This window comes from Ambystoma mexicanum, chromosome 6p (assembly GCF_040938575.1).
Source record: "Ambystoma mexicanum isolate Mex_15411 chromosome 6p, UKY_AmexF1_1, whole genome shotgun sequence".
Lineage (NCBI taxonomy): Eukaryota > Metazoa > Chordata > Amphibia > Caudata > Ambystomatidae > Ambystoma > Ambystoma mexicanum.
In genome coordinates this window covers 944,433,771-944,446,294 of record NC_090935.1, presented here as the reverse complement: position 1 = coordinate 944,446,294, position 12,524 = coordinate 944,433,771, and the positions used below count along the sequence as shown (strand labels likewise).

General features: G+C 43.8%; 1 protein-coding gene across 1 annotated transcript in view; it reads right to left on the bottom strand.

Annotated features, from left to right (window-relative positions):
* The window catches only part of HSD17B4 (hydroxysteroid 17-beta dehydrogenase 4), a 1,724,715-nt gene that overhangs the window by 1,062,106 nt on the left and 650,085 nt on the right, over positions 1 to 12,524 (bottom strand). Inside the window, exons 11-13 of the mRNA XM_069625564.1 lie at positions 12,291 to 12,419; positions 5,467 to 5,576; positions 4,583 to 4,819 (exon numbers count right to left, since the gene is read on the bottom strand). Of these exons, the coding sequence (XP_069481665.1) occupies positions 4,583 to 4,819; positions 5,467 to 5,576; positions 12,291 to 12,419 (476 nt within the window). The remainder of the gene's footprint in view (positions 1 to 4,582; positions 4,820 to 5,466; positions 5,577 to 12,290; positions 12,420 to 12,524) is intronic.

Sequence of the window (12,524 nt, the reverse complement as noted above, 5' to 3'; positions counted from 1 at the left end):
GAGTAAGATGTCTTAGGTAAGTGAACGCCGAGCTCTCCATCTGCCTCGGGGCAGGGTGCCGTAACCAGTTTCTTCACTGGATAAGGGTGCAGGCCTCTTGACCTCAGAGGACTGCTGTCAGTCGTTAACTGCACGAACGGTAAGTTCTGGGCACTTCAAATGTCTTAAAAGTCTTTTGTAATGATATCTCTTGTTTTGCAGGGTTCCGGCGATGGCGGATGGCGGGCTGATGAGAGTTGAGGATCGAACCCGCGTGAGGAATAGAAGCGCCTGGAAGCACGTAAGTAAGCGCTTGTAGCCTGCTTCACGATGCGCACTAACTGTCCCTTTTATCTTGCAGGTACAAGTTCGGAGCTTTAGAGAAGCTGAAGGGTGCTGGAATACCCACTGGATTCGGCGTGGGAAGGAGTAATGGCACGTGAGTAATAAAGTTGCCCAATGTCTTTAAACGCACCTTCTTTTGTCTTTCAGATGCGGGATGCAGCGCCGAAGGCCTCCGGAGCGTGCGAAGAGCTGGTAAGCTTTTGTCTTTCAGATGCCGGAATGCAGTGCGAAGACCTCCGGAGCATGCGAAGAGTAGGTAAGCCTTTGTCTTTCAGATGCCGGAATGCAGCGCGAGGCGTTGGTGACAGCCGATGGACCAGGTAAGAGATGCGCTGCCACTGAAGACCGTAGTGCTAACCTGTTCTTTCTTTGTCTTTACAGGTGCTGCTGAAGACTGGATTCCAGGATGGTAAGCCTTTGTTCCCTTAGGCCCAGGATCAGAAGCAGAAGACACGATGAGCGTTCTGCTGCAGAGAATGCAGAATAACGCAAAGCAAGATTCATCCATCTCCTTCCACAGCCACGCCTAAGAAAAGAGTTCCTGCTTTCCAGAAGAGTTCCAGTGTTCTGAACCTAGGGAGTGGCTCCTGCCCCACCCAACAGGAAAAGTAGTCCCAAACAGAAGAGGATCAGGGGTTCAACTGGCAGGTAAGTAAGCAGCATGGTCTGCTGCAGGTAAGTCCACCCAAGCATTATGAGCCCGGCGCTTCCAGCGCTGGGACTGGGCATCTTTATGAGCCTGGTGCCACTGGCGCCAGGACAGGGTCCAAAAGGTCCCAATTGGGACTGGCTGGCACTCTGAACCGGGGTTATGGGTCTGCTTCCAAGGGAGTCGGGCAAGTCCAGATCTTTTGGAAGCAGAGATCATGACAGATGGGCAAAGAAACAATTCAAGATGCTCTAAAAGAACCAGCTGTAAAAAGCTGAAAAGTACCACGAAGAAGAGTGTGTGGCTGGCGGATTGAAGTATTGTAAAACAGGTCAGATGCCTCAAGAAACCCTCTTTAAGGCCAGCTGACGTCAAGTTATCTGAATAAGTAGTACTCCAGTGAAGGTACCAATGTAGTATTGAACTGCAACCAAACAGAATTCCTCAGGTGATTTTAACTGTAGGATTCAAACCATCATATTAAGTTTAGCGTTGCTCCCAAAACCAGATGAAATTACATTTCTATCCTTTCTATTCGAAAGTTATATTTTACACTATCAGCATCCTAGGGAAAAGAGACATTTAGAAAAAGATAGCAGACAAATTACATACATTTTGGTTTCAGGGAGAAAACCATACGTTGCTAATCAAGATTACTGGCATTGTCAATTGGAAAAAAAGTTCACAGGTTTAAATTGGCACAACCTGGTGTGGGTGGAGGTGTGTACGGGCCTAAGGGTCCAAGGTACTTCTTACAACAGATGTGTGAGCGCAACTTAGCTAAGAGCTATACTCCATCCCTGAGTTTTCTAGCTGGACATTGATGGGTTCAGGGCTCTTTTTACAATGTTCAGCCATTAGATAGGCAACACATCTTGATAGTGTTAACCTTTGACAACCAATCTCAAACACGCCCAAATATCAAGTGGGTATTTGCCTGTAAAAGGAGTTAATTCCAAAGTATTCACTGAATACAGAAATATTGCTGCTGCACCACATCCACACCTTAACCCTTCCCTTTAAGGCAAGTTGCTGACTTCTTTCCCATCTTTAGCTATTGTAACAAAGTCAGGGTCATGACCCTGTCAGGAGGAACAGGGACCCCTTTGGTCCTTGGCTAGGCGGCTTAGCAGGGTGTGTACCGGAGCTGGCGTGAGCAAGTTGGGGGTCGGTGTGGGGGGCAGACCCAGCCACCCTGGAATGTGCCTCTTGTCTTTTTGAGAACCACAACTCCTAGAATGCTTCTGGGCGCAATTAAGAAAACCTGCGCTGTAACCAGGAGAATGGAATCCAGATCAGAAAGTGAATGGACTGGGATTTTTAATGCCCAAAATAGATCAGACACCCAACATCCAACCCACCAATAACAGACAGACGCAAGAGGACTGGTGCAGCTACATAAAACAAACAGAGTGAGAAGGAACTGCAGAGGAGATACAGAAATCGTTCCAAACTCCAGTGGGGAACAAGACTCAACAGCACATGAAGCAAACCACAAAGAAAACCAGCAGCCTGAGCATGCACATGGCTGCCATCTCATAAGTGGAAATAGAAAAGGGTTGGGGCTAAATGCCTTAAAACCAAACCTATGGGAAGTACCAACCCTCAGAGGGATAGCTTATCCAGAGATTGATCAAGGATAGCATGTCACCAGGGAGACCAATGGGAGCTAGGAGGAGTGTTGGAAGGGAGTAGCCAGGGCTATAAAAGCCCAATCAACAAAGATTGGAAGATGTGCAGCTGAGGTCAGGCGGACGAAGAGGCCGGGAGGATGGCAGACGGCGTGCTAAGGATACTGTGGCAGTGTTCTGTGAGAGTGCGGGTAAGGTTTTGCATGTGGGTGGGGGTGTTACCTGTTGAGTGTTGTACGGTGAGGGGGATGCAAAAAAATAAAGTGTGGAGCAAAGTGTAGGGGTATTTGGAGAGTGAGTAAAAGTGAGGGAGTGCATGGTACGAGATTGGTGAGTGCAAGGCAGTAGTGGTAGTAGTGGTGTGGGCTGAGTGAAGCAGGAGGAAGGTAGTTGGGAACAACAGGCAGAGCGAGTGAAAAAAGGTATGGAAACATGAGGTGTAGATAGGGAGAGAAGAGGAGAGATGAGCGCATGAAGAGAGAAGAGATTGGCTTAAGGAGCGAAGGGTGGGCAGGAGCGGAGCTACACACAAAAAGGGGTGAGATAAGGAATATCCTGGAGATGGGAGGGAGAGGGAAAGGAGAGAGAAGAGGAAAAGGGAGAGGAGAGAAGAAGAAGAGGAAAGGGGAGAGGAGAGAAGAAAAAGGGAGAGGAGAGAAGAGGGGAGAGGAGGGAAGAAGAGGAAAAGAGGAGAGACGAAGATGAGGAAAAGCAAGGGGGGTAGGGGAGAGAGGCAGGCAGAGGGTGGGGAGGAGTGGAGCTAGATACCGAACGGTTGAGATAAGGAAGATCCTGGAAAGGGAGAGAAGAGGGAAAGGAGAGGAGAGAAGAGGGAAAGGAGAGGAGAGAAAAGGGAAAGGAGAAGAGAGGAGAGAGAAGAGGGAGAGGAGAGAGAAGAGGGAATGGAGAAGAGGGAAAGGAGAAGAAAGGAGAAGAAGAGGCATAGAGTGACCTTGGACAGTAAAAACAGACAGAGAAGTACAGAAGTATCCCTTAGAAAAATCCTGGTGGGAGATGGAAAAGGCCAAGGGCTTTAGTTTTCCCTCCCAGAAAAGATATGAATTAGACAGAAGAGGTTACCTTATGTTGGGGACACTGTGATGATTAGGGACGTCTGGGCTAGGGTTAAGGGAGCCCACAGGGAGGCCCAGAGAGCTGTAGTGAACCCATAGTTTTAAATGTCCCAACCTTCTCAAACCATCTTTTCGTTTAAAAAATTAATAAAGGACCTTAAATCTATTATCCTTGTCCGTGGCTACTACTGTATTTGGTATCAGCCTTACTATTTCATGAATATTAGACCACTCTCACGAGGTATCGGCGCTATTTGTGCACACTATAAAAATTAACTCACTGGATGAAGGATTTTCAAGAAGGTGCCAGTATCATGTTGGGTCTCTTGTCGAAAAACATCCCTGGCAGCTGGTGCATTGTTAGGTGCTTGAAACATGTGCAAAACTGATGGCCGGGGAATGTGTGTCTGCCATTTTTGTAACCATTGCCTTTTTTGGCTTCAAAATTAAAATGATATTTAAGTTATGGGGTTCATCAAAGACAAATTAATACAGCAAAAGCTGCCCCAGCATGGGTAATTAAATACAAGCAACAGAACCTATGAACCACTCTAGAAGGCTAAAAACAAGAACTGAGGTATGACCACTGGTGGCACACAAATACAGAGGCAGGAAGTATGTACAAGGAAACTAAGGCATGCTTGCAGACACCAACATTGACATTTTAAAGCAAGAGCAGAATTTGGAATACTGGGTAGAGTTCTCAACCAGGGAGGAAGAAAGGGCAGCAGAATATAAGACTACTAATAGTGAGGCAATCATTGCTCAAGAAAAAGAATACACTCCAGTAAGAACGTTGTATGAGTGCAGCAACTACGCCTTATGATGGGACTTGCTTGCACATATATGTGTGCTAGTCTTTGATAAAACAATTATCAAAATAACTGCATGCATTTCTCACATACCCTGGTAAAATCAATGTTCAACCCTGGAACAGAGGCAAGTCCACCACTCATCATGGCAGACTGTGAAGGAATCACACCAAAGGTTGGCAAGCTGCAGAAGTTCTCATGTCCTTCATAGAGGAATTTCAGATTATCTGGGTCCTTGGTGGACATTCCTACTCCAAGCGCATACAAAATGGGCTGCAAATGGTTGTATGAATATGATGTTTTTGGCAATCTGAAACCAATAGCTTTTTCCTGCAGATGGAAAAAAAGCATAAACTTATTTAAATGCCCTTATACACAAATGTCTGTTATGCCATTAGAAAAACATACAACACATTCCACGCTTTAACTTAAACAATTAAAATTATTTCCATACTTTCCCTTTCCCTGTTAACTACTTCCAAGTAGGATAGTATTCTGCCAAAAACAGTATTGTCACAAGAGAAATAAAGCTATTGAGGATGCAGATACTCTCATATGCCATATTTCATCTTAACAGCAGCACTGCAAATGCCTCTCCAGAGGAAAAACTAACGAGAACACAGGCTAATTGACAACTATTATACAAAATGCACAACAAAAGGCCTTGACTAGTTTAAAATAATAGGGAGAAATGTGAAGAGGATTTTTCCGATATAATGGTCCTCCCTCTGTCAGACTGACCAATAAAAACACCTGAGAACCTTTCCCAAACTATGGGCTCTAAACTCCTAAGACCATTCTATGGCCTACTTCTGAACCATAGAGTGATCATCGGTAGTGCTCAAAGATGCATGTTTTATTTGCTTCATATTAAAGAAGGGTAGAAAGTTACCAATCAGGGAATATTGAACTACGCATGCACACACATCATGTCAGACAGCAGCCACACAATGAGAACAGTATGAAGTTTCACTCACTGGGATAATGGCGGGAGGATTTGATGATAGCTGTTCACTAGTAGGATTCATGGTTACCCCTTTTTCAGAATCAGGTTTCATCACCAGCTCATAAATTGGATTCAAGGACTCTGAAAAGAAGCAACAGTAGTATGAACGAGGGTCAGAACATCAGTGATTTGGTTTAATATTAAACAGTGTGCTTTAAAAATCATTCAAAATAATAAAGAGGGCACTACAACATCTCTCAAACGGTGTCTGGTTTTGTAAATCAGTGTAAAATATGACCTTGCTGCAAGTGCTCTTTTATTTGTACAGTAATAAATAAAAGGAAGTTAGCCGTAACACAAGTAAAGGGAGTCGGCCGACACATGTTTCGACCCCGGCTGGTCTTACTCACGGTAAAGAGGTAAGAATCTGATTGATTATCCAGTTCTATTGAAACTTGTAACTTTTGATCACTCGCGTTTCTTGCAGTAAATGGTGATCCTTCAATATGGCATGTTACATGTAAGCCGATTTCAATGCAGCACGGCACAAGGGCCGATCATTATGAAACAAAGGGGTGGCACCTACCACATAGTAAATTTGTTACAATACATTGCTACTCGTATGTCTATTGTAATTTACAACCAAGTTACACATATTACTTCAAAAGTAAGCTAGACATCCCTTGACCTAGTGGTGGGTGTGTGGACTCAATCCATATATATACCATAGAGCAGTAGTTGAACTCATAGGTCCACTTTATTAGTTTAGCAGATCTTTTTGTCTGTTTAGTAGACAAGCATCTTTAGTATTTTCAGTTCATACTTTTTGACAAAGAGGGTATGCAACTTAGTCTTGGCACAGATGAGGTATTAAACAAGACAAACATTGCTCCAATCACAGGTGTGTTATTGTGAAATCAGACAAATATTACATCATATTTGACAATCACATATATATTAAATCAGAGGTTTGGTTCTGAAATAGAAAAAGGAAAAGCAAGAAAAGGAAACTGAAACTCCAATGTTTCCTTAGTGCGTTAAAACACATTTGTGCTCGGGTCCTATGTGATATAGCGGTAGATTAATGTCTGCTAACTCAGTCAGACATGTTGTCTGGTTCCTAGCGAGGGGGACCTGACTTTAGGTCAGTTAAATGCTGAATCAGAGGACCAACCCGTAAGGCTACGCCAGGGGGGTAAAACCCCCTAAAGAAGTGGTGGACTTCAAGCTCGCTGTTGGCTGTGTCCACTGGTGTTTCGGCTCCTAGTTGTTAAGTCTTCTTCTGGGCCTCTGGGATAGTCTCTCTGTTGAGGATCATGTGGGGCAGGCTGGGGGGGCAGTCTTGCACGTCATTTGGACAGTATAGTCCCTGATTGATGTAATAGTGGGTTCTTTTGTAGTGGATAATCGTGAGATTCATGTGTGCCGTGTGCGCACCTTGCGCCGGTCAATGTAAATAGATTTGTGCCCCCTTTCATGCAAGGCATGAAAACCTGACCACGTCAATCAGGCGGCTCGAGGGCCGATCATGGCAGGAGCACCAGATCCATTCAACTCTGTTATTTCACGAGCAAGCAAGTTCACTGAGACCTGAACACAACAATACCAGTATCAGACCACTGCACAAGTCTTATGATACTAATCAGTAAAATAATAGTCTCATCCATCATTCACATGTAACATGCCATATTGAATTTATTTGTATTACTCTCTTCTGAGACAGATATATGATTAAAGAATTCGGATTGAATTACTCACACGTGCCGCCAGATGTTTGTTACTGTTTGACTATTGATCATTAAAAAGTGTCTGTTATAACGATTAGTAATGTAAGAATAATTGGTATCTCAATCCTTTTTTTAATATTCTGTTTTTATTGGCATTTTTAACATACACATAACAAAAGCAAGCCCCCCTCGCTTCTCCACCACTTTCCCCTCCCCATGCCCGATTCTGAGACCTGCCAGACCTTGCATATGTTCTTATCTCCATTCGTAGTTTAACGCCTATATTATGTCTAATATTTTCAAATTTTGGGAACACCAGTTGCATACTATTTATTTGATTTATTTGCTTATACCGCGCCGACACCCCGCAGGCATCAGGGCGCACCAAAAACACACCAAGACGAACAAGTACGACAGGACAATATAATTAGTCTCCCCGAAGATAGTCCAATATCATTGCCCAGTCCTTACAAAATTTGTCTCGGTCTCCTTGTATCCCATGGGTCACCTATTCCATAGCTAGGATCCCCAAATCCTGTGTAGCCACTCAATGTTCGTGGTGGGGTGCCTTTTGTTTCCACTTCCTTGCCAAAACTAAACAGGCCGCCATTAGCAGAATTATGAACGCTTTCCGTTGGGGCTTTGTAGGAATCAAACTCCGGGTCAAAAAAGCCACACATCCATTCCCTGAGGGAGGAGGTCGGTGGTCCGCTTAGCATTTGCTGTATCTGGCTCTTTATCTCTCCCCAAAAACCTTACAGTATCGGGCATTCCCACCATATATGCCTCCATTCCCCTCTCCCTGAACAGCCCCTCCAGCATTCTTGTGTTATCCCTGTGTACAGTGAGTGTAATCCTTCGGGGGTGTAGTGCAATGTTTGGCATACTGCTCCAGACTCCTGCACTGCTCCTATTCTTTAAGTATGGCATCAGAAAGTGTCATCAGGCACATGGCAGCCTCTGTCACGAACAAGCTGGATTTCTGCTGACAATGTATTCTAAGAGTGTAGCTCTCGGGAGGCATGTCTGTGTGCGTGTCTGCTGGTATACAGAACCCTTGATGATATAGGTGTGACTGAGATATACTTACAACGGCTCCGTACTCCCTATCTAATAGGGTTCTACATCTTCCTCGTTACATGGAGTCCCTGCAGAGCCTAATATACGGCTAGAATATGGGACATGTGGAATAGGCAGCTTGGTCTCTGAATGTGTCCAATCTATACCAACAAGGGAGTTTGGACTAACAAGGCCTCTGGACTCCCAACCAGGAACACCTGGGTAGTTTGTGGCTCGCCCCAAATCATGGAGTCCCCACCATGCCCTGGGACTGGGGTCGGTCCATAACCTTGCACCACAAGATAAGGAAAGTTTTCTTATTCCTAAATAAGTGAAACACTAGTATTGCTGACCTCCATATGGGTATCATTATTATTATAATATGTATATATAGCATGGTTCTATAAATAAAGCATGGTTCCTTTTCACAGAAATAGAAAGTAGGAGTTGCTCCTACTTTGCTGACAGTGTCACTTCAGCACACAGAGACTGAATAATGGCTATAACATGCATGCTCACGTTACAGTCAAAAGATAGGTGTTCTTTATTTCTTTGTCTACTAAATTGGCACTGGTTTGTATGTAGAGCTAGACCACCGATGTGGATGTAAGCATGCCCCCCCCCCCTTTGGTATGTCCTTACAGGGTGGCCGTTTCTTCTCTGACATACAGAAAAATTTCCTGGGTATGGTTTGTTTCTTTTCAGGAACCCTTTGATGGGACACACATTTGCTTTACATATTGAATTTTGGATAACTTCTATGCTGGTTTCGTTTAACAGGACTCTTGATACTTCTATTTGTCAGTTCAAGGCTAGTTCACAAGTGTGCTGGAAGCAACATGCTGTCACAGGAGATCTATGTGATTAATACACTGCCCATAATGTCGACTTTCATTTTGCCGACTCCTATTATGGCGCAGTGCAGTGATCACACAGATCACTGTGGCCGGCATCCCCTATCCGCCTCCCCCTTCCCACTTATCTTGCCGACGCCACACATTAGAAGTGTGCCGCTGTCTCACCGGTATCCCTGTGGTGTCAGTTCTCACCCACTAACGCAGGTCAAAACTGGCGCCACAATGTCTGTTTTTTTATTTTTCACTTCTTTTTTTAATTGTCCCCTGCAACACCCGACCGAACGAACGGCGCAAAGTACTGGGTGACATTGTTTAGATGCCGTAATTGTACTATCGCGTCACAGACCGATTGATGGACTCGATTTTTCAGAATATGTGACTTATTTGTATTTAAGGTTGATAAAAAGGAATTGATCAATTTGGTTTCAGGAATATAGGGGAAAATGCAGTATGTTTTTAATGAATAAAGAGCAAAGATTCATCAGGTTTTCAGTTACAATGGCTGTTTGGGTCTTCCACCATAAGTCATCACTGTCATCACTGTGTGTGCTGTAAATGTGGTTTAAACAAATATGTGCTTTCTTTCTTAAATTATTTTTACAAGTATTCAATTAAGGTAAATACCAATGGTGAGTGTGGTGGGTTTGTTTCAAATGGTAGTACAGAAGTCATGGACCAGTCAGAATAAACCAATGGTCTAGGGCACTGCGCCTAGGTTAGTCTACATTTTAGGCATGGGTTTGAATCCAATTTACGATATATCAGTGGATTAATTAATCTCATCTTTCACTCACTGCAGAACGGATGAGACCTTGTATCTTGCACAGTCAATCTTACTACACTTTCTGTCTGTGGGTACTATCTTGGATTTGATAATGCTCTCCTTGATTTGGTGATTGTATAATATAGTCTATCACTCTTTCTATGTTCTGGCAACAACTGATAGAGCATTTGACCATCAAGAATCCATGTGCAATTATTTGGTGAGGTGAGCACCCTTCTAAAGTCAGTATTTACCCACCCTACAGCGGTCTGTGCTTATCTCTGCCATCTTGTGCAAATGTCACCAAGAGTGCAGAATGTCCTGTGCTTGCTATTGTGGTGCCTTGTATCTAAATGTCCAATCTGTGGGTTGCGTTAAGTTGTATATGTTTGATGCAGCAGCCACTTGCAGTCCTTGCCACACTGCTGGACTGATAGGGCAATCCGTAATGTGGTACAGCCAGCCTTTTTCAGATGATTTGAGTCTGGTGTGTGTTTGTCTTGACTGTGATTTCTTATGAGGTTTGCAGATGTGTTCCTCCCAGGTTCTATTTTAGAGTTTCTATTTTCTAGCAGAATGTGGTCATTTGTTTATTCCATTTTCGTATCCTGCAATCTTGGAGTTTGTAGATTTTCTGTGGCTTTATATAGTACACTAAATATTAGTCTCCCATTATCTTCTTTTCCTGGAGCCGCCATTGGTGTGTGCATGTCATTTTAGGATTTACACATCCTTCTGGTTGGGCGCTCTTAACTTTGGTTGCTGTGCCGTAGTTGTTTGCATTAACTATATTGTGCGCTTCATGTTCCCTTGGGTGCCAGCTTGTAGTTTACAGAACCCACATATATGTCTTGTAGAGCAGACCCTATTCTGATTACTGTGGCCGTGTTTCAATACCACCATATGTACGGTCACCAGGCTGGATGGCTGATGCAAAACAGGGCCAGATTGAAATGTCTTCTCCAGGTTCATAAATCTATCCACGGTAAGGCACCACTGTAGCTATTCTCCATCCAACTCTATAAGCATTCTCATAATCTCTGCTCTGTCTCCTTGGCTATCCTTGTGGCTCCTCACCCTACCTGTGCTTCCCGTCACTTCCGCTCTTTCTCTCTTCTTGCTCCACTTGCATGGAATTCTCTCCCCCCGGATATCCGAGAAACAGTCCACACGGATTTGTCCAAAACCAAACTAAAACCTAACTCATCTCCCTGCTAGCTAACATGTTTACCTTGCCTCTAACCTGACTGTCACTTCTTCTGCCTCTCTTCTAGGTCTACATCCATCATGGTCATGTCCCAAGCACAGCTAGTCGTACCACCTACCTGTACTTAAAAACATCCAATGTTGGTTGTCCTTAACCTATACACGTCCACTTATGCATTGTCCGCCCTGGACTTACTCCTCCACAACCTTATCAGAATGTCCTCAACCTAACCCAATTGTAAGAAGCTCACTGCTTCCTGTCAAATGTGATTTCTGATCTATTGTACATTGTTTTGTGATCAAAAGAGCATTGTTCCTCATGCATATACATAAATAAATGAAAACATGTGTTTATGGTTGCAAGTCTTCTGTGCCTGTAAATTGATGTTTGGACTATCAGTTTGGTCTTTGCTGGAGTGAGGGTTTGCAAATGTGCCATGGACTGGACATGGTTGCTACTTCACTCATGCTCAACTGCCAAGCAGTGCCGGTTGAAGAATTGGCACTGCATGAAATTCTAATATTGTTATGGTGAGAATTCCGAAGATGAACAAAGTCGTATTATTTACCTGTAATATTCATTAGGAGCTCTACTTCACCTTGTTACAGTTCTGGATTCTCTTACTCCTACCCCAACCCGTCTTAGATAAGTGTGCAACTGATTTGGTAGCAACCGGATTATGGATAAGAAATTATTATTATTTAGCAGTTGTTGTATACTCCAGCCAGGGCAGGGGATACATAGGCTTGTTAAATGTGAAGTTCACAAAATGGTTTGGGAGCCACTTGCTCACTGTGTTTAGAGAGACACAGCTTTAACTCAATGAGGAGGCTCAACAAGGCCAAAAAATACGTGTGTGGGGTTGTTGTTGGTACTCTTGTTCAGAGGGAATTGCCTAGCATTTCGGTGCTCTACTGCCCAAGTGGGTCGGACGAGACTGATATGCAAATGGATATTTCTCCTTTGGGAACGGTACAGTGTGCAAAAAACGTGTTTGTAGACCCTCCCTTGCGCCCGCAAGTCTAACATGACATTAAAAAAAATAAAGTGGCCTTTTCAGGTGTAACTTAAAAGCACATTCTAACACATGTTTACCTAAGTAGTTGTATGCTGCAAGCAATCATTAAAATCAGTAACTGATTGGAAGGATTATATTATATAACATTTAAATTGTTAGCAGATGAAATGTGCCTACTGTCATGCAGCCTCCTCGGAGGAAAGTCACAGGATCGGTGTTATTACCTTGTGTACTTGAAGGATAAGTGACATTATCAAAGTTGGAGATTTTGCCCCAGTTGTCTCGCACCGCCTCTGGTGTCATTGGAATATTCTTCTGCCCAACGACTGTGCCAAGTGATCTCTCCCACCGCACTAGAGGGGAAAAAAAACATTGATCACAAACTTCGAGTTAACGGTGGAAAATGATTCGAGTGCAAATAACCCACCAGTGCTTGAGACCGCCAAGAAGCTGCTCCT